The sequence below is a fragment of the Dermatophagoides pteronyssinus genome, unplaced genomic scaffold (assembly GCF_027571235.1).
Source record: "Dermatophagoides pteronyssinus isolate colony J.1.1.1.1 unplaced genomic scaffold, Derpt_VIB-CSIC_2022.12 sq0013, whole genome shotgun sequence".
In the NCBI taxonomy this organism is placed as follows: domain Eukaryota; kingdom Metazoa; phylum Arthropoda; class Arachnida; order Sarcoptiformes; family Pyroglyphidae; genus Dermatophagoides; species Dermatophagoides pteronyssinus.
Window position 1 is genome coordinate 647,063 of NW_027461537.1, and position 26,094 is coordinate 673,156.

Consider the following 26,094-nt stretch of genomic DNA (forward strand, 5'->3'; position numbering starts at 1 on the left):
ATCAAACATGATTATCATTATTTAGCTTGAATTGAGGATTGGATTGGCAGATAAAATTCAACCAGTTTTCATTGTCAACCGTACAGTTTTTTTTAATTCTACAATGTCATTAAACATGGACAAACGAACAAGAGAAGATATCCATCATTATCATTTGAAATCGAACAATTTATCGCTTTCGAATATATTTAGCTTTTTTTAATGGAATAAAATTTCATTTTTGATCAATTAATTCTGCCATCTATCGATAGCGCTTGTAATTGCAAGTTTTTTCTTTCTGAATTTTATTTGATCCGGTTATCATCATTTTAAAACAATCAATCATGTCGTTGATAAAGAAAATTTATAAAAAAATTTCAAAAAAATCAAATAAATCGAATGAATTTCGATGGAATTTTACATTATGGTTATATATTGAATATTCATGGCAAATCTATATGGGTATTGTTTGGTTTTGTTTTCTTTCACAATTTTTTCGACCAGCTATTGTTTGTATTGGAAATGATTCAAATATCGATTATGAAATGGCCGAATCGCTTTGTTTTCTTGAATCAAGTTTTACTGATTATCATCATGATGTTGATAATGATCATAATAATGTTCATCATTTTAATCGTATTTATTATTGGTTAATACCAATCATGATTACAATGGTAATATGATGCTAATTCCATTTTTCATTTTGTTCTCTTATTTTCATAAATACCAAAACTATCAATTAATATATTGCTTATAGTGTTTGATGTTTATATTACCGAAAACAATTTGGTCTCGATCGAAAAATTGTCGTTGTTTACAATCAGCAATAAATAATTCAATCGATTCATTTGGACATCATAATCGTAAACAAACAATAAAAATACTAAATAAATTGAATCGAATTACCAATAATAATAATCATCATATGACAATAATAATTTTATTCATACATTTATGGATATTAATTTCATTACCATTAATGATTGGAATGTTTTCCTGGACAATGATACCAAATACTAAATCAATATTGATTTATGGTTGGGAATGGATCAAATTTCAATCAAATAATAATATTACAATTGAAGAAGATCCCAGACAAAAGGTGATAATTTATGTAATATTGAATATTTTGTTGTAATCATTATTATTTTATCAAATTTCCATTTAAAAAACAACAATAGTTATTCCCGACAATAGTACCATGTACATATCGTTATTATGGTAATAGTGGTCAATTACAACGAACAGAATTATTATGTTCGATTAGATTTAATCTACTATTAGGTAGAATTGTATTGTTTATATGGTTTTATTTATTCATAATGGCATTATTAATTATAATCGAATTGATAAAAATTATTTTACTTTCCATTCCAACAATACGTTCATATTATATTCAATATAGATTTTTACAAAATTGTCGAATCAAGCATATTGAACTTGATTATTCAATGATATTAATCATTAGAATGGTATGTATGAAATTAATTGGAAAAGAATTTGCTTAATTTATTCGGAATTTTTTTCAGCTACCGATCAATATTGGACATTTGAATACGATAAAATTGTTGATTGAAATTGTTCACCGAAAAAAAAACGATGAAAAAGTCAATGGCATACAATAATGACCATCATTTTCTCTGTTATCGGCGATGACACTATGAAAATTTTGTTTTTTGTTTTTGTTTTTTATTTCGTTTCATTTTCACTGATTTACTTCTCTCTAATGATAATTACTAAATAAATTCATAAATTATTTGAGTGTCATGACCCGTTTGATTTATTCATTCATGACAATCAATGATCATGTTGGAATTTCATTCTCAAAATCTTATCATGAGAATGATATTTACGGATCATTTAATCAATTTCTATTTTCTCTTCGATTATAATTTTTTGGCGAAAAAATTCATATTCATATTTGTTTTGTATTCTTCCGTCAGACGATCAGTATAAAAACTATCAAATTTTAGTCATTCATTCGTCAATATTAACATTTGTCGTGTATAAACTAATAATTTCAACAGAAAAACAATTCTTTGACAACTCAATAATGGCAACTTTATTTCGAGTAACCTGTTCATCTATTGTAACTATTCTGTTTATTCATTGTTTATCGTTAATTACTGTGATTGATTGTAAAAAATCCGAAATGACCATCCGTAAGTATCATATTTATCTGTGATAATCTTTTCAATCCATCTATCATCATCAACCTGATCACGCAGAAATGCTAGGTAATATGGCCGGTGGTAGTGGCGGTTCTTATGGTGGTGGTGGAAATTCTTATGGGGGTGATCCAATGCTAGTTCTATCGGGAAAAGATGGCACGTAAGTTTGAATTTAGGATTAATTTTCTATTATTAATAATGGTTTTTTTCGATATTTATGAAGTATGATCGCTGGTGGACCATGTAGTATGATACCGTTTATGATGTCACCAAGTAAAAAATCCAAAAAGAAAGGCCAGGATATGTAAGCTATCGTTTTAATGATTGTTTTTTTTCGATGAAAGTAATTCTTATTCCATATTTTAAGGATCATGATGATTGGTAGTGGTTGTAAACGTCAACAAAGTTATCCATATCCACAACCAAAACATATTCAAGTACATGTACATCCAATCATGATGGGTTATGGTGGCGGAGGATATGGAAATTCTATGAGCTATCCTATGAACAATGGATATAGTGGAGGTAATTACGGTGGTGGTAGCAGTGGCGGTAGTAGTTATTCTTCGGGTGGATCTTATGGTGGTAGTAGTAGTAGTTATTCTTCAGGTGAATCATATGGTGGTAGTATGGATGGGGATTATGGTGGTGGCTATGGTGGTGGAAATGATGGCTATAATAATAATAATGGTGGTGGTGGCTATTGATCATAATTGAATTTAATAATTAAAATTGAATCATTTTTCTCTTTCCCTTTCCTCCTCTTAAATTATCATCCATCATCAATGTTATCGAAATTTGAATTACCGGAATAAAACAGTACCGAAATCTTATTGAATAAGAATAAAAATATTTTAAAACCTTTACATTCAACATCTAACATTCATTACTTTTTCAAGTTTATCAAGAAAAAATTAAAACAAACAAACAAACAAACAATTGTGACAAAGAATTATTTATTTATTTATTTAAATAAATGTGTTTTATCAATGAAAATTTTTTTGTTTTTTATTATCAATTATACAATTGCACACACACAAGAATAAGAAGAAGAAGAAGAACAAAACAAAAAAAATTTTTTAAATATAAATTATTAAAATAATGGGCACACAGAAAAAAACACAAGAATGAATGAATGAATGAATGAATGAATGAAAGAGACAAAGAAGAAAAAAGGAATATAAATTATCAACAATTTAACAAGAAAATTTGACAAACAAAATGAATGAATGAATGAATGAATGAAAGAGGAAGTAGACATTTTGTGATCATAATAATGATGATGATGATGATGATAATTAATAAAATTATCAAAATGTCATCATATCGATCATCATCATTAGTTTTTTGTTTTGTTTTGCGAAAAAAAAAAGATATATAAAGTGTATGTGTGTGTGTGTGGGTGAGAAAGCAATAAGTATGATTTGGTGATTGATGTTGTTGGTGTGTTTGCGTGTAAATGAAATATGAGAAATTATCATTATCATCATTTTGTTTTTAGGCAAAATAGGCCATTTAAGATGAGGATGTGTTTTTTTTTTTTGGTGAATTTGGTGGTTGATAATGGTGTTGGTAATAGTGGATGGATGACAGATTATTTTCACTCATTTTGGTTTTGTAATTTCCAAAAATTATTTTATTAAATAGCAAAAAAAAAGAAAAAAAATTGTGAAATTTAAAAATTATGGCAATACACACACACACACGCATACAAACGATTAAGGAGTGGATGAGAAAAAGAGTGACATTATTAATTTCAATAATAATTAGATCAAATGGAAAAAAAACAAGATAAGATTAATTAACACAATGATTAACACAAGAAATTTGCACAAGAAATAGACACACATACACACACACGAACACAGGAACACGTTCAAAGGTACGTGTTTTTTGTTTGCAAAAAAAGAAGAAGAAAACATTTCCAAAAATTTCAACTAAAATCAAAAAAAAAACAATCATGTGGATGTGTGTCGGTGGATATCTTTTTTTTTCTTTTGTCGGAGCAAATTTTACAAGTTCGATATGTAATCAAAATTTTATTTTTTTTTTCGGTTAGAATTTGTTTGATTTTGTAGTAATGTGTGTGATAATGAAAAAGTAATTTATTTATTTTTGGCTCATTCATGATTTTATTCATTCAGTCATTTTAGTGTTTTCGGTTGTTTCGAATGAAGAATGTCTTTTGAAAATATGGGCGTGCTTTTTAGCTTCTCGGAATTAGTTTTGTTTGATTTTTTTTTAATATAATTATCATTATTCAATTCGTTTAATTTATCAGGAGTAAAGATGAATGGATGTTTGCTATTTGTATATTTGGTTTAGATTAAAATTTGAAAATTTTTTTTTTGTTTCCACACAATTCTAATTTCAAAACCAAAATGAATCAAATGTCGTATGTGAGACGATGATAAATTGATGAAAAAAAAGTTGTCAATTCAAAACAAACACACACACACAACAAAAATAGATTGTTCCTTTTAAAGTCATCGATATGGTTGTGGTGGTTTAATAACAACGACATTGATTCGTAATGGTGATGGTCAAAAGGCCAATTGATGACCAGATACTGTACGCATTGAACGATGTAAATGACAATTTTGCCATTTACCATCTTTACGTAACCATACTCTTGTCTCTTCCGATTGTTGAGTATGAGCGACGCCTTGTCTGTTAATGATGATGTTGTTATTGTTGTTGATTTTTTTCCATCATTAATAGATAATATTGAATGAAATCGAGAGAAAATGAAAAAAAAGAAAATTAAATTACAAATTTCATTCAATGTGTGTGTGTCAATCAAACTTACTTGTCAACATATTGTGTCAAACGAATATAGGCGATACAGGCTACAAATGAATGAATGAATTCAATGAAAACAAACAAACAGAAAAAAAGAACAACATTAACCGGAAATTAGAAATATACGGAAATAAATTTAAAATTACTGACCGGCATCATCACCCAATAGATGAACCGATGGATTCAATATAGTTGAATTGATTGATTTACAATTCTTTCCAAATACTGTATAGTAGTTTGTTAGTTGTATTGTATTGTTTAGCCAGCCATATTGAATAACAGAAAATAAAACAGAGAAAAAAAATTCAGGCATTAATAACAGATAAACAATTTGTGAAATAATAATAAAAAAAAAGGAAAAAAAAGAACGGAAACAACATTGAATTTAAAAGGAAATATATATAAAAAAACAACAACACAGGAAACGGGAAAAAGAATGTGAATGAATAATTGAATTTGTTTGTTGTTTTTTTTTCTTTGAAAATAATTCGGGTTTATGTGTGTGTGTGTGTGTGTGTGTAGGTGTATGTATTTATATCATGTGAATGTTATTCTATGATCCTAAACATGAATAGTCACTGATGATGATGATGATTATAGCGAGAAAAAAATAAAATAAACTAATCTAATTTAATCTTGTGTAATACGGATAAAATTATTATTATTATTATTTTCTAATATAAAGATTTCAGAGAATTATTTTTCAAAATTGTAAATAATAAGTGTTACAAATAAATTTATCATTTGTAAACAAAAAAGTTATATTCCTCATCATCATCATCATCATCACTATTATCAGTTTGTATATCGATATTTGAATCGATTGATTAATCATTATTATTATTATTGTCATCGAAAAATAAACTCAAATAGAAATCATTATACTGATGAACAGCGAACGAAAACAAAAACAACAACATCGACTTGAATATATAAATATAAAATTCACGATAATAATGTGTATTTTGGGTTGAAACAAATAACAAAACAAAAAAAATTCAATTAAGATTTCTATTATAGGGGTTTCACACTAGCAGCAATGTGAATGAAATATTTCAAATGCAATATTTCAGTCCATTTCAACCTTATGGGCTGAAATATTTTCGTGTATATATTTCATGAAATATTGCTGTAGTGTGAAACCCCTATTAACAAAATCTAATTAGGGTTGTCATTTGTTGGTTAATCATGATTAGTATTGTTGTTGTTGTTGTTGTTTTCATTCTAGTGAATGTAATGTTCTATTCTATTGGTTCATGTGATAAAGATTTTGAAAAAGTTTTTCTCTTTCCAAGAATTGGAAAAGAAAGAATAATGAAAAAAGAAATGAAATTTTGAAGAAAAAAAAATAAATCTTTCAAAACTGAATTGTTTTTCATTCATTCTTTTTTTTCAAAATTTCAGATGTAAAAATAATTAAATTTGATGAGTTTCCTGTTTACGTTTTTCAAATGATGTGTGTGTGTGTATGTTTATTGCAATTGAAAATTCTGTTCAGATACAGATTGTACAGGTAAATTAATTTAAAATGAAATATTTTTTTAACTATGAGAATCTCTATCCAATAAATGTTTAATAATGATGATTAGATATCATCATCATCATTATTTTTTTTTTTCAAAAGAAATAAACTATATTTTGTCTGTATGTTTGTGTGTGTGTGAGACCATTGTCAAAGTAGAATTTATGGAAGTCCACACCCTCCACTAGGTTTCCCAATGCTGCCGGTTCGAATGCTGTTATATTTGGATCGCATAATTTTGCATATGTATCATAATCGCCCGTATTGATTGCTTCCAATAATTGTTCCGTTACTTTGATCACTTCTTGTTTTCGTGCTATATATATTTAAAAACAATGATGATGATCCAATCACAAAGTGGAATAAAACAAAAAAAGAATTAATTAATTAATTTCGATTGATTGATTGATTGATTGATTAATTACAATAAATATGATTGACAAAAAAAAATTGAAAATGGCATGCATTAAAACGAATGAAATGGGTGAGAAAAAGACATACAGAAAACCGAAAATCAAACAAATTATTAAACATTAACAAATTGAATAAAAATTCTTCATTTATCATGTGAAAGGACATGCATTAATTATTGATTTAAAACATTTGGTTCAAGATCAAAAGCCGCATGAAATCGATCGATTTAATTGATCGAGAATTTTTTTGGTTGATCTAACAGAAAACAAAAATATTCAGAGAAGAAACAGGTGTAGGTAAGTTTGTGTGTATTTAGGAAAGAGGTGATTTTGTAAACTTGAGTTCCATATAAAAAAAAAGCTTTTTTTCCGAAAATATTCAAATGATTTTAGCCTTAATTTTTTTTAGCTACCGAATGCAATGTGTCAATCCAATTTGTTTTTAAATCTATTAATTGGCTTGTTTAATTGGCTCAGGATGAATCCCATTTTTTTTAATTATTTTCAAATGATATATAATTGGATGAACGGATACTTACGTTCGAATGATCCACCACCATTGGATAGACGAGCTAATTATCATTATTCATATTTTTGTTTGTTTGTTTCAAATTTTATTTTTTATTGAAAATGATATTCATTTAGATTGTTTTTTTTTCAGGTGTAATTTCAATAGGAATGGGTGGATTTGAGAGGAGAAAAAAAAATTGGGCCCACGTAATCGGGATGATAAAAGGGGCCCAGGATTTTTTTTAATCATTCGGTTTTTGGTTTATTATTTTTTCGAATGGTATAGGTTTTTTTAATGGGAAAATTTCGGAGTCGATTTCATTATTAGATTGATGATTTTTGGATCAATGAGAAAATCAATGGGAATAAAGAAAAGAGAGAGAAAAAAAAGAGAAAAAGAAGAAAGATTTTAGCTTACAATGAAAAAACATTTTACATTTACAAAACCACATTGAATGTTTTTTTAATGGTACTACCAAACTACCAGGATTAATCTACACATTAATCTACGACACACATACGAGGGATATGTTTGTCATGAATGAATGATCAACAAATCTAAGAAAAGGATACATTTTTTTCACTTGAAAATTTTCTACATGTGAAATTATTGGTGTGCAATTGGTTTTTATTATTTGTACTGAATTACACGGAAATTTTTAATCAATTGGATAATACCTTGTGATGAATCGGCCATTATTACTGTACGACTTCGTTCAACTCCGTGTTGATTTAGTAGACAATCTGGCCATTTATTTATTTATTTTTATTATAAAAATTTAGATTTGATTTTTAGTTAAAATGATGATTATGATGGTGGTGGTGGTGGTGGTCATCGATGTCATAAATAAACCGAATTTTGTTTTGATTTTATCAATCATCATCATTGTTTTCAATCAAAATATTCAATCAATTTTAATTGGTTTTTTTGGTTTTTATCAAGAATTTTTGTTTTGTTTTTTTGGTAATTTTCATAGTTTTTAAAAAAAAATAAAGGAAAAGGAAAGGAAAATAAGAATAATAAATTATAGAAAATGATAAAAATTTAGACATTTTTGAAAAAATGAAAATTATAAAAATCACATAAATGTGCGCATGCTAGAGATTCTTTAATTTTATCTTGAAAAAAAACTGATGATTTTATTAATAAAAGAATAAAAATAGTAATAATTTCTGGGAAAAACAAACAGAAAAAATTTTCTTCTTAGGGCAAATGTCGTTTTTTTTTGTTTGAAATTTTCCATTATCACTCCAATTCTTACACAATGAACTAAATTTTAATGATAATACTGATTGAATTTTTTTTAATGAAGAATTCACACAAATAGATAAATTACTTGCGCTCGCGCACACACACGCATATAAAAAGCCGAGACTAAAAAAAATTGACATTTTTTAATTTATTTTTTCGGAACAAAAACAAAAGAAAAGAAAAATTCTGCCGAGGCCATACACAAAAAGCAAGCACAGATTTAAAAAAAACAAACAAACAAAAATTTTAGCTCTTTCATCATCATCAAAACTGATTCTGATTCTAATGATTATTAATTATTTTTTTCTTTCAACTAAAATAAGAAAACTAAATACAATAATAGAAAAGGGTTAATTTACTAAATAAATTACTTTAATTAGGTTCATTTCTCTTTTAATAATAATGAAATCAAAAGAAATGTTTAAAAAGAAAAAAAACATCAGATTCAAGCATTTCTATAGACAACAACAACGAAAAAAAAACTCAGAGAATTTTGAAAATAAAACTCGATCATGATAAATAAACGGAACAAAAAAAAAATGAAACAGAATATGTTTTTTTTTTGTTTTATTCAAATTGAATGGTACACACCTTTAGTATCTTCGTCTTCTAACGTAGTGTTGGATGAATCAGTGCTTTCTTTTACTTGTGAACCATCACTTTTCTTATTGATGATTGATCGACCTTTGTGTGTTTTTTTTTCGATTTCAATTATCATCATCATTACAAAAGCACAGAAATATGGACAGGCACATTTATCATGATTGCATCGGGCAGGCAGAAAATGAATTTTTTTAAAACAAAAAAAAAAAAAAACAAAAATAAAATTAAAAAATAAGAAATTTATAATGAAAATTAAAAAAAAAAAAAAAATAAAAGAGAACAAATAATGAAGCCAACTAATTTGAAATTAATTGAATTAACAACAAGCGCAACAAGCTTGCTACCTTATTTCCCAATTTGTCTCATCATTATCATTTCTTTTCTTTTCACCTTTTTTTTGTTATTTTATTCGAACATCTAATTCTACAATTATCATCTGATGATTTTTCTTGATTATTTTAAAATTGCAATAATAAAATAGTATCTCTCAACACTAATCCGATGACAAAAAAAAATCCTCAAAAAATGACGAAAAATAATTGGAAACATAAAATGAAATGAAATGAAAACTTACTGGAAAAATTTCTCGTTGCTAACATTGTTGTCAATATAGCTCCTTTAAGTTTACGTCTTGCATTGAATTTTTTCAAACAATCCACTGTTTCTTGTCGATGTAATGTACTAGCAACACGTTCACGTTGACAAATCCAAGGATGTTTCAATGCTTCGGCTGCTGTTATACGTTTTGCCGGATTTACCGTTAGCATTGAATTTATTAAATTTTTAGCTTCCGGTGTTACTGTATCCCATTCAGGTGATGGATACTATTGAAATAAGGGAAAAATGAAATTTGAATTCAAAAAAATATCCAATCAAATACATACATCATAGGCTCCGGCTTTTATCTGAGCATATAAACGATGTTGATCTTCATCCCAAAAGGGTGGATAGCCAACTAATAGAATGTATAAGATCACACCTAATCAAACAGAATCAAATAATTATTTTATCATAGAATTTATCATATATGTTTAATCGCAAATCACATACCACAAGCCCAAATATCGACTGGTTTTCCATATGGATCTTTTTTTAGTACTTCAGGTGATAGGTAACCAGGTGTACCGGCAAAACCATACCACGCTTGTTGTTCACCTTGAACTTCAATGGCCAAGCCAAAGTCAGCCAATTTAACGGCGGCACCTTTAGCTTTACTGGCCAATAGTAAATTTTCCGGCTAAATTTTATAAGACAATAATAATGAAATAAAAAATAAAAGTCAAACTCAAAATAAAACCTTTAGATCTCGATGAACAACATTATTCATATGGCAATGGTTAACGGATTCCAATATCTGTTGTATACAATGGGAAGCATCTGCTTCGGAATAATATTCACGTGCAACAATATCTTCAAATAATTCACCACCGGTGACCAGATCAAAAATAAGATAATGATATCCTTCTTCCTGGATGCTGTCATGTAAACGAACTGTACAAAGAAAAAAAACTTTATACATAAATTCAATGTGAAACAAAAAAACTTACCAATATTTGGATGATTCAATTTACGACATATACGTGCTTCACGTTCGAGTTTTTGAAAATCTATTTTGATATATTTTTTTTTTTTTTGATGAAAAAATTCAAAAGATTTAAAATTGGCATATAAATTTCCAATGAATATGCCAAAAACATAGAAAAAGAACAAGAAAATCATCAAAATTAATATACTTATTTTCAAAACAAAACAAAAACACCTACCTCGAGATGAAAGTTTTTTAGTGTTAATTATTTTGGCAGCAAATTCCAGGCATGTAGATTTTTGTACACATCTTCGTACAACCGAGAATGCTCCTCTACAAAATGATAAAAAATTTAATGATAAAAAAAATATAATCAAAATTAGAAATTGAAAAATAAAAACGAAAAAAATTCTGAATTGCTTGAAGAATTTCGAAATTCTTTTTCAGTCATAAATGTATTGAATTTGTAATATATTCTATGGAATTTCTTTTTTTCAGCCAAAGGCTAAATCTATTCATTCATTTTGTTATCAGGAAAAAAAAATTTCCCATTAAATTCTTCTTACGATCCATATGACGCTCCAGGAAATCCAACCAATTCGCCTAGAATTTTTTCATTTAATTGAAAATTATATTTATCAAGTAATATATCAGTATGATGATGATGATGATCACTTTCACATGATGATGATCGTCGTCGATCATTTGATGATGATGGTAGATGGCGATCAATAATAATAATGTTATTATTATTATTCTGAATCAATGATGATGATTCTTGTTGGAAATAATGATCATCATTATTATTATTATTGATTTTATTGTCAACAATGTTATTACATTCATCATCATCATCATCATTATTTATTAAATCAATTTTTTGATTATAAACATGTTTATAATTACAAATAAACAAATAAATCTTATTGATACGATTGATTAATAAAATAATTATAATTGTTATTATAAATATAATGAAAATTGTAACAATATTATCATTATTAATATTTAATATTGATTCTGATTTACTAAATTTTTCTTTATTATAATAATAATCATTTTGTTGTTGTTGTCTTTGACGTATCAAATGTTGATCAACATTATTATCATTATTATTATCAGCTAAATGTTGACGATGATATGGATAATTTGAATCTTTAATTGCCATTAGCAAATTTTTTCAATTTAATTGTTTATTCATTTGGTTTTATTTGGTTTTATGCTGAAGAATTTCATCATCAAACATTTCAAACGTAAGCAATGACGCGCACAATTGATGAAAAAAAGAAACGATGATGATGTCAACAACGTTATAATGATGATATTAGGTTTTATTTGTTTTCAAAAAAAACGAAAACGAAAAAAAAACATTCAATTTTAAATCACAAGATTGGCAAAACGTTAAAAAAGATGCAATATTTAAACGAAAAATAAAATTCAAATTGAATTCTTAAATTCAATTTTGAAATGATGATAATAAAATAATCAAATTGAACAAAAACACAAACAAAATAAATAGAATTGTTGTACAAAAAAAAAGTAAATATCCAATCGAATAGTTGTTTTTTTTTGTTCATTTCATTTTGTTCGTCGTTCATATGTTGTTTTGCCCTGTTCGTTTGTTGTTTTGCTATATTCTGTGCATGAATTTAACCCAGAATCTAAGACAAGTACCCCGGAATAACCTACAATGGAATTTGTATTATTATGTATGATGATCATACACAACAACGACGACGACAACGACAACGATAATAAAGTTGTGGATGCCAAAAAAAAATGAAGAAAAGAAAATCGAATAAAATAAGACAGTATGAGCAATACAAGATTCAAGAACAGAAAAGAATATTGACTGACTATCATCATCATCATCATCAGTAACAAACAATTTACATCGGCAACAACAATTTTATATCATTTTTTTTCTTGAATTCATACAAAAAAAAATAGTTTGAAATACTACAACAGTCGATTCTAAATCTGGTTTGAATAAAATATTCTGCCGGCTTTTTTTTTTTTGTTGTTGGCTTGAAGCGTTGATTATTATTATTATTTTTAACACACACCACCACCATCAACCAAATTACAATCAAATAAAACTTATAAATGATTGGCATATCAAGGAATTTTGTTTTATTCACTTATATGCTTGCATTTTCAACAACAACAACAAACAAACAAGTAATGAGAAAAACAAAAAAGGGTTGATAATAATGATAATGGATCATATCTAATAGTTTTTCCTAATTTACACACATTATTATTATTATTTCTTTTCTTTTTTCTTCTTGAATACAGATAAAATAATCCTTTAATTCTTCTTTATTCTTTTCTTAATGATTTTTGGTTATTATTGTTGTTGTTGGTTGGTTGGTTGGTTGGTTCATCGCCATATAATCACTATAAACATTACTGACATAAATTCCATTGACATATTTATATCATCAGATTTTTGTTGTTGTTGTCAGTGTTGTTATAAAACTAAATAACAGCTAGAAAAAAAATCGTATCAAATCCGACAGTTATTTTCGGATTTATTCATTCATTTGTCTGATGAATATGTGAAAGTGGTTTGTTCATATATAAATGGTTATGGTTGAATAATTACAATCCAAAATCAAAATTCGTTAAACGTAAAAAAAAACAGAATTCTGATAATAGTAATGATTCTCTTATTAATCAATCTCATATCCATGAATGAAAATAATATTATTATGATCATTTTTAATGATAATAATAATTGTTATTATTATAATAATAATAATTTGTAACTTACTTTCCGAGCTCTTCTTTGAGATCATAATTATCGGAGAAACGTGTTGTGGCAACTGGTTGACCAGAATGAGTCGACATCATGACTATTATATTATATAGTGGATTTTTTCTGTACTGTTGAGTTTTGTTTTATTTTATTTTATTATTTTAATTTCCTATTATCAGATCAATTACGATAAATATTAATTATATTTCCGATCTGTTGTCGTTACCGGATGTTACAATGAATAAAAACTAGAATTTATAACAGAAAAAACATACACACACACACATAAAGACACGAAGAGAACAAATGTAAAATGATTGGAACGTAAATTTTGTTGTTGTTGTTGTTGTTGGTTGTTATTAAACTGAATGAATTCGGTGAATATATTATTGATTGTTTGATGGTCGAGTTTGTTGAACTTTTTTTTTGTTGTTTCAAATTTGATTTTAGATCGTTTTTTATGCACAATATCAATAACGGAAATCAAGATTAAAATTATTGTAGATTCAATCAACATTTGATGATTGGCAGTGATAATATTGATTTTTTTTCTATTTCATCTATCATTAATTTCAAAAAAATGATTTCAAAAAAAAAAATTACATTCTTGATGATGTTGATAATATCTTAAATGATGATGATCACAGAATTTCTGTTTGAATTTTCCAAAAAAAAGTAATGGTGATAATAATGATGATTATGATGATGACGAAGGATGATCCAAAAAAATTAGCATTCCAACAATGAAAAAACAAATGAGCACGCTATATGTTGTTGTTTATACACAAAAACGCAAACACACATGTGGTTGAATGAATTTAACCTGTCAAAATTGAAATAATAATAATGATAAACGGAAATTAGTTATAGATAGAAATAGAAAACCAAATAGGAGGAACATTAAACAGAAACAAAAAACAAATTTTATTTTTCTAGATGTCAAATGATGATATGTATGAAAAAAAAATTTATAAATAAATTCCACAATCAATCATTTAGAATGACAGAGGCAAATATTCAAACATATTAATCGAAGATAAGGACAAACAAAACAAAACAAACAAACAAACAATGATAATAATAATGTCAATGTAAAATGATTGTAAAATTCTATTATAATTTTTTTTACTATTATTATTATTATTATTTTAGATAATCCGATTATCGGACTGAAAAAAAACACAAAAATAATTATAATGAAAACAGAAACAAAATAATAAATAACTCATTTAGCCATCAACAATGTATTATCATTGTGTGGGTTGACAATCAAACAAAACAAAACAAAACAAAAAAAAGATATTTGAAAATTGAACGGAAATCCAAAAGCTAAAAAAAAACATTTGTTTTTTTAAAAATAATGATAATGATGTCTTGAACAACAACATCAACAAAATTTAATAATTGATTTAAAATGAAAAAAAGAAAAGAAATCAATATTTGAAATCAATAGAAAATTTGCACCGCATATTTGAATGAATAAACAAAACAAAAAAATTTGAAATAAGGAAAATGATGTTTCCTTGATCGAAACACTGCGATTTCTCATTTCACATCTCAATTACAAATAAAGTATTTTTAAAAAAAATCTTCGGTGTATGTGGGTGGATTGATGGTGTGATCGGTGATGATAATGTTAATGGTAGTAGTGGTGATGATGGCAACATAAAATTTACCATAAAATTTACCTGTGTGATGGCGAATGATTGGTGAGCAAAACAAACAAACAAACAAAAACGACATTGAAATTGTTGAACAATTCAAATCAATGAAATACAAAGTGAATGAATGATGATATGGAAATGTTTATTCAATAATAATAATCATCATAGGTAGTGGATACTACGTTCTTTTTTTCGAGGTAAACTACTTGTTCAATAGCAACAAATCCAATGTGTATGGAAACCAATTTTGAATCTGATGATCATTATCATCATCATGATGATGATCGTCCGTTGGTTACTTGTGTTATGAAAACAAATTGAAAAAACAAAATGTCATCAAATCGATTGATTGAATTTGGAAATGAAGGCAACATAAAATGATTGTGTTCAAAAGATCAAAGGATACTGATTTGCCTAATAAATTCATCAAAACACAAAAAAAAATTTCTTGTTGTTTTTTCGATCAGTTTTTTCTAATCATTTTGATTTATTTGTAATCATAACAATCGGAAAATTTCATATTTACTATGTCTATGTTGTTCTCTCCCTCTCTGTATACTATGTATCCAAATATTGTCATGACAATGATTGTAGAAAAAAGCAAAACATTTGCCATTTCCATTTTGCAAATGTTTAATATTATAAAATTATATTGGATATTTGTTTCGGATTTGAACGACCAAACAAAAACAAACAAACAAAAAGGAAATATAAAGGTCAATTTTTTTTGCCTAATGAACTTAATTAAATAAATGTAAAAAGATGGTGATGATTTTATCCACAAAAATCAAATTTAATTAATCGGATTCATTTTAATAAAATACTTGTAAATTGGAAACCAGAGAATAAGAAAGAGAAATGTCAGGAAAAAAATTAAAAGTTTTCAAGGTGTTTATTTTGGAATATACACAGATAGAGAATAAATACAATTCCAGACAAAAGTCAATTAAAACATTAATCAAAAAAAGAGAAGTAAAATAAACCAGACCTAATTATGATGTCGATGATGATGATAAAATTACACAGATAAAACATTAGGAAATGAAGTAATAATAAAAAAATAAATAAATTTCAATCACAAACACGGTTCCAAAAAGAATCTAATCTATTAATAATATCTATTGATATTTTCTTGAATTAATGGAAGAAGAAGAAGCAAAAAAAACCGAAAACCAATGTCAAACTTTACCATTAGTCGATGTTGACGTAATATATATTGATAATGATTGAGAGAGAAAGAAATTCATTTAAAATGAGAAAAAACATTTTCTTTCTCATTTCGATTATATATTTTTTTTGTAACTAATCATCATCATCATCAACCAAGATCATGATCCATTATTATTATTATTATTCTTGGATAATGTCATTAATGTGTATTTTTTCATTCGGTTGATCTGATCAATGAGAATGTAAATGTTAAAAAAAATAGAAATAAAGTAAAGTAAATTGATCATCAAAGTTTGTTCTGTGGTGTGTTTATGCGTGAATGTTTTTTTGAGAAAAAGATTACATCATATCAGATTATAGCCATTATAGAATATTTTTTTTTTATATTTTCAAAAATAAATCATCAATATCATTGAATCGATGATAAAAAAAATAGCCAATTTGAATTTGGAATTCCAGAAAAAATGAATGCTGTCATCTGCAAACGATGTGAAAATGAGAAATGTAAAAAAAAAATCTAAACTGAGAACGACCAAACGAGAATATTGTAACCGTTATCGACATTGTTGTTCACATTGTTCACACCTGGATAGGAAAATTTCTTTTTTTTCCATTTATTTTATTTCATTTTCGTTTTCGTTTTCGTTTTTGTTTCGAATCGCACGGTCCAATACCGATGGTGAATGAAGAAAATAATATAAACGAAAAGAAAAGAATCTCATCATCTGAACAACAGTAACTAATATTATTTAAAAAAAACATTCAAGAATAATAGAATCCGGTCATCATATTCTTCATCTTGTTTCTATCATCGCTATGAATAGGTTGTTTTTTTACGAGAACCAAAAAACAAAATATAAAATTCACGTTCAAAAAGAACAGTGATATACAGGATGTTTGTAAGAAGAAAAAAAAAGTTATTAAATTTCATCATTCATTCTATACATGATGTAATAGATGAAAAAAAAGACAAATAAGATATTCTTGACTTATTTTTTTTGTTGTTGTTCTTGTTGCAAACACTCTGTATAGAGAATATATTTTGTATATAGAGAAAATTGTATTTACAATATTTATTATTATCAAAACAAGACACGTAGATTTTCATCTAAAATATATAGAAAAATATATATTTTTTATTATTATTATCATCAGTTTTTTTCTCTCTGTTTCATATGGCCCAGCTCGAAAAAAATAGAAAAGAAAAAAAAGCTCATTCGGTAAATTGTATCGTTATTGTCGAATAATGCATTTTAATTTTATTCTTATTTGTATTTGTATTCGAAATACGAAAGAAAAACAAACCACTTAGGAAAAAAAACTAACTTACTTTCCATCTCTATTTTCAAAACATTATTATTCATTAATAATAATCAAATGTGTGTGTGTATATATCGATTGATAATTACAATTGACAATCATTGTCATATACAATTTTTTTTCATCGAATCAAATTATAAAAACAAAGAAATTATGTAATTTCATTAGCTAAAAATTTATTTATTTATTCACAAATTCATTTGTTTGTTTGTTTTATTTACATTATGAATATGTATTTTATTATTAGTTAATTTTAATAATGAATTTTGGAAAATTTAAAACAATATTTCTGTTTTTGATCATAAGAATCGAATCGAACAGAATGATTTGAGAAAACAGAACGTAACGAATTTTTGGATCGATTCAACCAGAAAAACAGAAACACACGTAGACAAAACGATATAGTGAACAAATAAAGTTGGTTGAAAATAAAAATAAAAAAATGAGGGCGTTCGTACGTGTGTGTTTGTGTAAGCGAAAGCATTGTTATCTTTGAAATGAAGTGAAAAATGAAACAAAGAAAAATCGAAAAAAATTCATTCATTTTTTGCGGTTTGATCGATTAATTAATCATGCTGATTATCTAATCAATCGGTTTTTATGTTTGGAGATGAAAAAAACACTGAAATTACCATTCTGATTTAGATTCTGTTGTTTTGTAGAAAAAAAATCCAAAAATAAAACATGAATCAGGAACATCATAACATAATGACTTGACTTTCCATATTGAACAACTGTCATAGTTTCTTATTAATGAATCTTGGTTGTTATGACATTTTTTTTTCTTTGGTAAATTCAACTTAATCAAATGAATCAACTGACTTGACACTGTCAACGATGATGATGAAGATAATTAGGGCAAAAAATGAAAACAAAATTGTTATATTTTTTCATTTTGACGATTGTAAATGTTTTCTTTACAAATCAATTAATAATCGATTGACATCCAACAGAATTGCGGTCGTTCATGATGATGATGATGAATATTCAACCAAACATCAAAACAAAATTGAAATGATGGCAAGAGAGAAAAAAAAGGTCAAGTGTATTCTGTAATCCTGTTTATTTTACTTATTGGTGAAATCTGAAATTCATTTTTTTTTGCCCATGTTACCATTCAGAAAAATAGATCAATATTTTAGGTAAGAATCATTCTACAATTTTTTCTTATAATTTATATTCTGGACTAATCATCATTCATTTTAATGAAATGATTAATGCAAAAGTCAAGTTCAAACAAAAAGAAAGAATCTCCGAAAAGGTAGAAAAAGAAAATCAATTTTCAAACAAACATAAAAACAAGGTAATAATAATTGAATGAAACCAAAACAATAATGACGAAAAACAGATAAACACAGCAAATAGTAACAAACATAAAGAATATAAATGAAAAAATAAATAATAATAATAAAATATTATTATTGCAAACAAAATAATAATAATAATAATAACGATAATGGTAATGATGTTGGATCGAAAAGATGGTCAGATAGGTAAAATATATGAAAAAAAACACTACACACACATGCATGTAGTTATAATTATTATGATAATAAATAATTAACTGAAATAAAATGAAAATTAAAAGAAAAAAACCAAAGCGAATTGAAACAAGAAGATATGGGTCAATTTCAGGTAATAAGAAAAAGAAGGTGAATTGTAACCTTGTGAATGAAAAATATCCAATATGCAAAGAAATTATATACAAACCTTGTAGATTATATCTATATATACGTTATTTTTTTTCTGTTGATGCAAAAGGCCAAAAAACAAAAACAAAAATGAAGAATATATGAAACGAAAGCGAAAAAGTAAAACACAAATATAGAATAATGATGATGATAATTATTTTTGAAAAAAACACCAAGATTCACTAAATAACAACGAATTTACTTGATTATTCTTCAAATAGAAAATTTTTCCTTGATCAATTTTGTTTGTTTGTTTGTTTCAAAATATATTGTTGTTGTTGTTTTCACACAGAATAAAGATGAAAGTCAAGTTTTGTTTCTGTTATTTTTTTTAATTTTATCTTTTATTTCGGATGTCTGTTTTAGATTCAAATGAAAATGTCGAGTTTATGAATCTTTATTATTATTATTATTATTATTATTATTTGAATTTAAGAATAAAAAGAATAAAACACAAAAACACACATACACACAAACAAACAAATATATACACAGAAAAATACTGAAAATAGAAAAAAATGAGTCAATGGATAGAATTGAAATGAAATACAGAATACAAAAAAAAATTGAAATTTGTCTTTTCTCTTTATATGTTTGATTGTGTGAGCGTGGTGTATGAGTGTGTGAATATTGAGTGTAGTATGAATTCTGGATTCTGGGACAGAATACACCGTCAATGAGGATGATGAAGTCGGCGGCGGCGGCAAAGGCGACAATAGTATTAGTGTTATATTTTTTTCGTTGTTTGTAGAGAAAAAGAAAAAAATAACGAAATTCTGGTTTCTGGAACGGTCGATCTAAAGTTGTTGTTGTTGATGGTGACGACAAAAAAAAAGAAAATCTAAAAACCAAACTAGATGAATTTTGGGATAAAATATAATGCTTCTACAACAGAATTATTTGGAATATCTTTATTTTTTTTGATCACCACCCAAAACGACCACCACATCATACACTTTAGCACACAAACACATTACAGTATATATTTTCGAAATATATTTTGGAACAGTTCGTGAGACGCCGTCGTCATCATCATCGTCATCATCGTCTTTGTCGTTGTCGGGCCAACGACGGTTCCATTAGAGTTCCACAAGCGAAACACTAACACAGAATATCACACAATGAACAATTTTTTTTTTGGCTATCAAGTTGAAAAGATGGATGAATTGTTAGGCTTTTGATTCTAATGCTTCTGTTATACACACACACACGAACACACACATTTTGAATGTTGCCACATAATTTTGGTTGTTGTTGTTGTTGAGGGCGCCACATGAATTGGAACAAATTCTTCCAGAATAAATGATGATGATAGTAGCAAGATAATATGAATGTAGGCTCAAAGTGTGTCTGTGTGTGTGTGTGTGTGAGATATTTAGTGGAATATTCTTAAAGGTTTGGAACACATAGTATTTGTCGTAGTAGTAGTCGATAGATAATAATAATACCTGCAAAAAAAACATTACTATGGTTTCCTGTTCTTGTTTGTTCTTGTGTGTTTGTTTGTTTATGGCGCCAAATTCAATTCATTCATTCATATTTTTTTTGATCTCATCCACAATTTAATTCATCAAATAGAGAAAATTTCTGATTTTCTATTATTATTGTCGATTGACATTAAAAAAGCCAATATTTGTTGAATTGTTGTTGTTGTCGTTGTTGATGATGAAAGTTATAATTTCAATGAATTCCAATCAAAAATAATAAACTGTTTTAAAGAAAAAATAATTTCAGAATAAGAAATTGTATTGTATCTTTTTTTCATTTGAAAAAAAATCAATTTTAAATTAGCAAATAAAAAATAACGAACCTCAAATTGAACCGTTTTTTTCTAATTCTTCTTCGAATAGAAATTGAAATCCAAAATCAATTTATCCCAAATAAACATAAATATAATGGTGATAATGATGATGATGATGATGAGCAAAAATATTTGTTTTGATCCATTTGAATATCATTACATAATGTTGTTGTTGTTATTATGTTTTTTTTCACAGACATCAATAAAAGGGAAAAAACGATAGTTTGTATTATTATAATTTGTCGTTTTGTTTTATGTTTTGTTGTTGTTGTGTGTATGTAAATGTGTTTTGTATGTTTTTAGATCCATCATAGAATTAGGAAACATCAACAACATTACAATTATCAAAATCCTCAATAACAAATAAAATTAAAATGCTAGTGGTAATTATCAATGATGATATTTGATTTTATAAATATTCTTTCAATACATCTATGTAATGTATATGTGTGTGTGTGTAAAAAGAATTTTCCCTTTTTTTTCTCACTTGTTTAGAAACAAATATCAACATCAACAGTTATTTTTTTTTTTTTTTTGGATTTCCTTGGTAGTAGCATCGATGATTTTTGTTGTTGTTGTTGTTTCTTCTTCTGTTTCTTTGTCGTTTTTTTCTGTTTAAAACAGAATGATTATAAATTTCAAACAATGAATGGCGTCATCATTTGTTTGTTCGTCATCAGTTTGTACTATGAACCGAAAATGATTTTAAAAGAATATTCTGAATTTCTCGTTTGTTTCATTCTCAGAATATAACACCATCGACCGAATGACTGAATGACTGATGATTACTTTGTATGATACTTGTTTGTTTTGTTTTTATCGTTTTTATTTTATTTCCTAAGAAGAAGAAAAATTGTTGCCAAAAATACTCAAATAAAACATATAATGTAGGTTTTTTTTTGGTGGAGAATTTTTTCATTCTTTGTTTTTTGTTTTCATATGTCTGTCTTGTATTTTTCCATCTCATTGAATTTGTTTCATCGTTTTTTAAATACGAATTAATTTCAATGGTTTATTTTTGGGTATATTGAAAAAAATAGAAGCAGTAATTTTATCGTCCGAATTGTAAATAATATCATTTACCAAAATGTTCTGTATGTTTTGTAAACTGATAAAGTACAATGTTTAACCGGCAACAACAACAACAGAAAGTAAGCAACATATGATAAATATACAACAAAATTGAAATGAAAATGCAGAGGATCATATAAATGAAAAAAAAAAGATCAACAAGATTTATTTTTGGCTACAAACATGGATTAGATAAAACCATTGCGTTTGTTTTCGATTTACAAACAAATAAAAAAAGAAAAGAAATCATCAAAATGAATAAATCCGAAATATTTACAAAGCGGTATCCCATATCAGTCAGTTAGTCAGTCAGTCAGTCAGTCACTCATTCATTCAAATTAATCAGTAGTAATGAGAAAAATTCTTTCATTCTCTCTTCTTTTTTTGTGTATATAGAATTTCATTTGAAAAAAAACAACCAAACAGTGTGAACAGAATATCAAACAATTTCTTTTATTATATCTAACTACTAAATCATTTAGTAGTTATTTCAACCATATAATCTATATAGCTTTTTATATGATGAAAAAAAATCGATCCAAAAGTTTATGGATTTTTTCTCTATATAAATGTTTTTTTTTGTTTCGCAATAAAGTCAAATTAATATAAATGAAACAATGGTAAAACAATCTGACTGAATCCTTTGGTTATTTTTTTTTCTTTCTTCTATTATATTCACCTTTGTTTGAAAAGGATAAGAAGTGAAAATTTGAACAAAACGAAAAAAAAGACTTTTCCTTGCTATCTGGTCATATCAAACGATTAGTAATATCTTAGTTCATATATTCATTCTCTCATATAGCACTTTTATTCACTGAATATTATCTTCATCTTCATCATTTTGTTTCTTTGAAGAGTTTATAATTTTATGAAATGTAATATTGGCGCATGTATTTTTTTTTATCTGCGAAAGAAAAAAAAATTCTAGTTGTTTTTATTTTTTCATTTTATTTAGGCGCAAAATCATTATCATTTTTTTGGATTGGTCTGGTGTTGAATGAAATGATGAGAGAAAAAATTTTCATTTTTTTTTCTTGGTTTTATCATCATCATTTTTCCGGTTTTATCATCATTATCAATAACAAGATTGTTTTGAATGGAAAAAAAATGGAGAGAGAATATTTTCTTGTATACAAACATGTATGTGGGTGATGATTGTGGCGTGGGATGAATAAAATGAATGAATGAATGAGTTTAGAATTCCTATTACATTAATGTCATATTAACCAGAAAAATAAAATTCTGTTTTACATTGTGCTATGATGATTATTCGTTTCATTTTTTTTCTAATTTAGTTCACCTGTATTCTTCTTTCGTTTTCAATATATATATAGAAAAATAGGAAATTTGGATTCTGGTATTTTTTTTGGATATGATTCTTGGAATAAGAATCCATTATTCGAATCTCACTCTATTGCTTTCCTTGATTGCATGTGTGTATGTTATGGAACATTTTTTTCCCCTATACAAGAATTTATGCACGTAATACAGAATTTTTTTTGGTGACAGTTTTCAATTCTAGTTCAGTCGAATGATTCTGAAAAAAATATAAAAAATAAAAACACAAAATCAAGAGAAAATGATTATGATAAATGAAAAAGAGGAAGAGAGAGAGAAAGCGAAAGAGAATTACTTGAAACGAATCATATTCTGTATTATATGATGAATGAATGAAAGCAACCAAGCAACAACAAACAACAACAAAAAAAACAATTACATTCTCTATTGAATATTGCTATTTAAAAGAAAAATCTGGCTTCTGGCATGTTCAAAAACAAAAAAAGCAACAACAACAAACAAGAACCAGATTTGTATTTTTTCCCCTTTTTCCTATTCACTTTCCCAACACCATCACTACTACTACAATCATCGCCAACTTGGATTTTACACACTATAGATATTTTCTCTTTCCAAATACATTTTTGTCATACAGAATTTTTTTTTACCTAGAAAAATTTTTTCACTTTTTTTTTGTTGGCTTGCTTGTATTGTGCAATAAAAACTTTTTTCTTCTATACATAACACGTGTGTATTTGAATATGATGTAAGTGTTTTCATGTTTTTACAACATAGTCAAACGAATGAAAAAAAATGACATGCAAACACGAAATTAAGCAATAAATGTGTTTGTGTGTGTGTGTGATGTAATGTTGACGTTAAAAAAATACATGAAAATAATAATATGAGAAAATTTTTTTTAATCGAAATGATAGAAAAAAAATGTAATACTTTTCCGGAATTTGTGAAAAACTCACCAAAAAAAAAAAAAAAAAAAAGAAGAATAGAAAACAGACAAAGATGAAATGACATCAATTTTCATTTTGGTGATTTTTTTTCTTATTGTTTTTTTCACCTTTTTTTTCTTATTGATGATGTTTTTCTATGATTTACAAATGATGTTACGCCTTTTTTCATTGCGATTATTTGGTTTTTTTTTTGGTGTGGTTGTGATTTTTTTTATTCTTTGTTATTTGTTTCCATGCTAATCATTATGATAATGTGTTGTTGTTGCAGTGAAAACAAGAACACCACATATAGGTTTTTCAATCAAATTTCAATAGGCGGATTTCAATTAACTTTTTTTGTTTGTTTGTTTTCCATCATTTTCTGGAAATAAAGTGGATGAACTTTCTTTTTTTTCCGGTGACAATTCCATGATGATAATCAAAGTAAAATAGAATTTTTTGTTTTTTCTTCTAAATTAAAAATTAAATTAATTTTTTAAAAAGAAAACAAAACTTTTTGAAACTAAAAGTTATAAATAAATAAAGAGTTTACAAAGAAAAAAACAAACAAACAAATAAACAGAAAAGTATGGACATCCATTGAATAATTTATAATCAATCGACAAACATAATGATAAAATTGTTGTTTTGTTTTGTTTTTTTTCGAAAGAATTTTTAACTATCATTTTTTTTCTTTTACTGGAAAAAGAATTGAATCAAAATGGATCTAGAAATTTTCCCATATACTCAACAACGATGTCAATCAATAAATCATATATGAAACAAAAACGAAAACAAAAAAAAATTTTGATGGAAATTTTACGAAAATATTTTTATTTTTCCTAGAAAAACAACAACAAATAATGATGATGATGATCTGTCATTATGAAATATTGATGGGAAAAAAATATTTCGCAATAAAATAATCGGATATCAATATAATAATGATGATGATGATGATGATTTTAATTTTTTGCCAAATATGATCCATTTCAACACACATGTAAATCTGGATTTTGTTTTTCCACCATCAAATTTATATTAATGAATTGATTGGCCAATGTAGGATGTATTCCTTCTTCTTATCATTCCTTTTTTTCTTCTCTTTATAAGATTCGAAATTCTTGAATTCTTCAATGATTGATTAGCAAATCATTGAAAATATTAATGTGACTAGAAAAAATAGATTAGTTCATGATCACACACACTTTAAAAAAAATTATAATGATTATTAATTATGTTCTTCACTCATTCGCAAATGTAACGATTTCGTTTTGTTTTTTTTCTGTCATCCATTATGTTGCGAACCAAAAAACAAAACCAAACAATCAACCAATCAGCAAAGTATTGTTCACTAAATTCCGAAAAAAAAATTTAAAATTTAAATTTTTTTTCCAAATGAAATTATAAGAAAAATTTCAAAGAATGAAAAAAAAATTGAAATTTCCCAATAGAAAAAATTTTGGCAATTTACTTCTTATCATTCTTATGTGGTGATGCTCGATTTTTTTCATCGACACGTTTTCCATAAAAAAAACAGAAAACTTTCGCTCATCATCATGTTCAATATAATAGGATCTATACCAGAAACAGCAAAAGATCACCAAGAACAAA

At 26.3% G+C, this 26,094-nt stretch overlaps 3 protein-coding genes across 15 annotated transcripts; 2 read left to right on the forward strand and 1 right to left on the reverse strand.

Annotated features, from left to right (window-relative positions):
• Positions 1-241: 241 nt before the first annotated feature.
• On the forward strand, positions 242-1,746 carry LOC113790687 (innexin inx3-like). The gene is made up of 4 exons (XM_027340381.2): positions 242-653; positions 737-1,081; positions 1,161-1,451; positions 1,509-1,746. Exons 1-4 carry the CDS (start codon positions 324-326, stop codon positions 1,602-1,604), a joined length of 1,062 nt encoding a protein of 353 aa, XP_027196182.2. The 5' UTR covers positions 242-323; the 3' UTR covers positions 1,605-1,746.
• A 234-nt stretch (positions 1,747-1,980) lies between these two features.
• On the forward strand, positions 1,981-3,106 carry LOC113790723 (uncharacterized). The gene is made up of 4 exons (XM_027340419.2): positions 1,981-2,141; positions 2,208-2,310; positions 2,374-2,454; positions 2,518-3,106. The coding sequence occupies exons 1-4, from the start codon at positions 2,033-2,035 to the stop codon at positions 2,855-2,857; spliced, it is 633 nt and encodes a 210-aa protein (XP_027196220.1). The 5' UTR covers positions 1,981-2,032; the 3' UTR covers positions 2,858-3,106.
• CaMKII (Calcium/calmodulin-dependent protein kinase II) lies at positions 3,090-19,561 on the reverse strand. 13 transcript variants are annotated; one of them, XM_027340371.2, is made up of 15 exons: positions 19,403-19,556; positions 13,554-14,361; positions 11,016-11,110; positions 10,800-10,859; positions 10,550-10,743; positions 10,303-10,489; positions 10,137-10,231; positions 9,827-10,076; positions 9,241-9,333; positions 8,076-8,141; positions 7,427-7,459; positions 6,620-6,790; positions 5,103-5,177; positions 4,960-4,999; positions 3,090-4,820 (listed from the first exon to the last, which is right to left on the reverse strand). In XM_027340371.2, exons 2-15 carry the CDS (start codon positions 13,631-13,633, stop codon positions 4,694-4,696), a joined length of 1,566 nt encoding a protein of 521 aa, XP_027196172.1. In that variant the 5' UTR covers positions 13,634-14,361; positions 19,403-19,556; the 3' UTR covers positions 3,090-4,693. The 13 variants fall into 13 exon arrangements, with proteins under 13 accessions (XP_027196172.1, XP_027196174.1, XP_075677970.1 ...); XM_027340373.2 differs by lacking the exon at positions 7,427-7,459 and having other exon boundaries at positions 19,403-19,561; XM_075821855.1 differs by lacking the exons at positions 13,554-14,361; positions 19,403-19,556 and adding an exon at positions 11,344-11,960 and having other exon boundaries at positions 6,653-6,790.
• Positions 19,562-26,094: the final 6,533 nt, after the last annotated feature.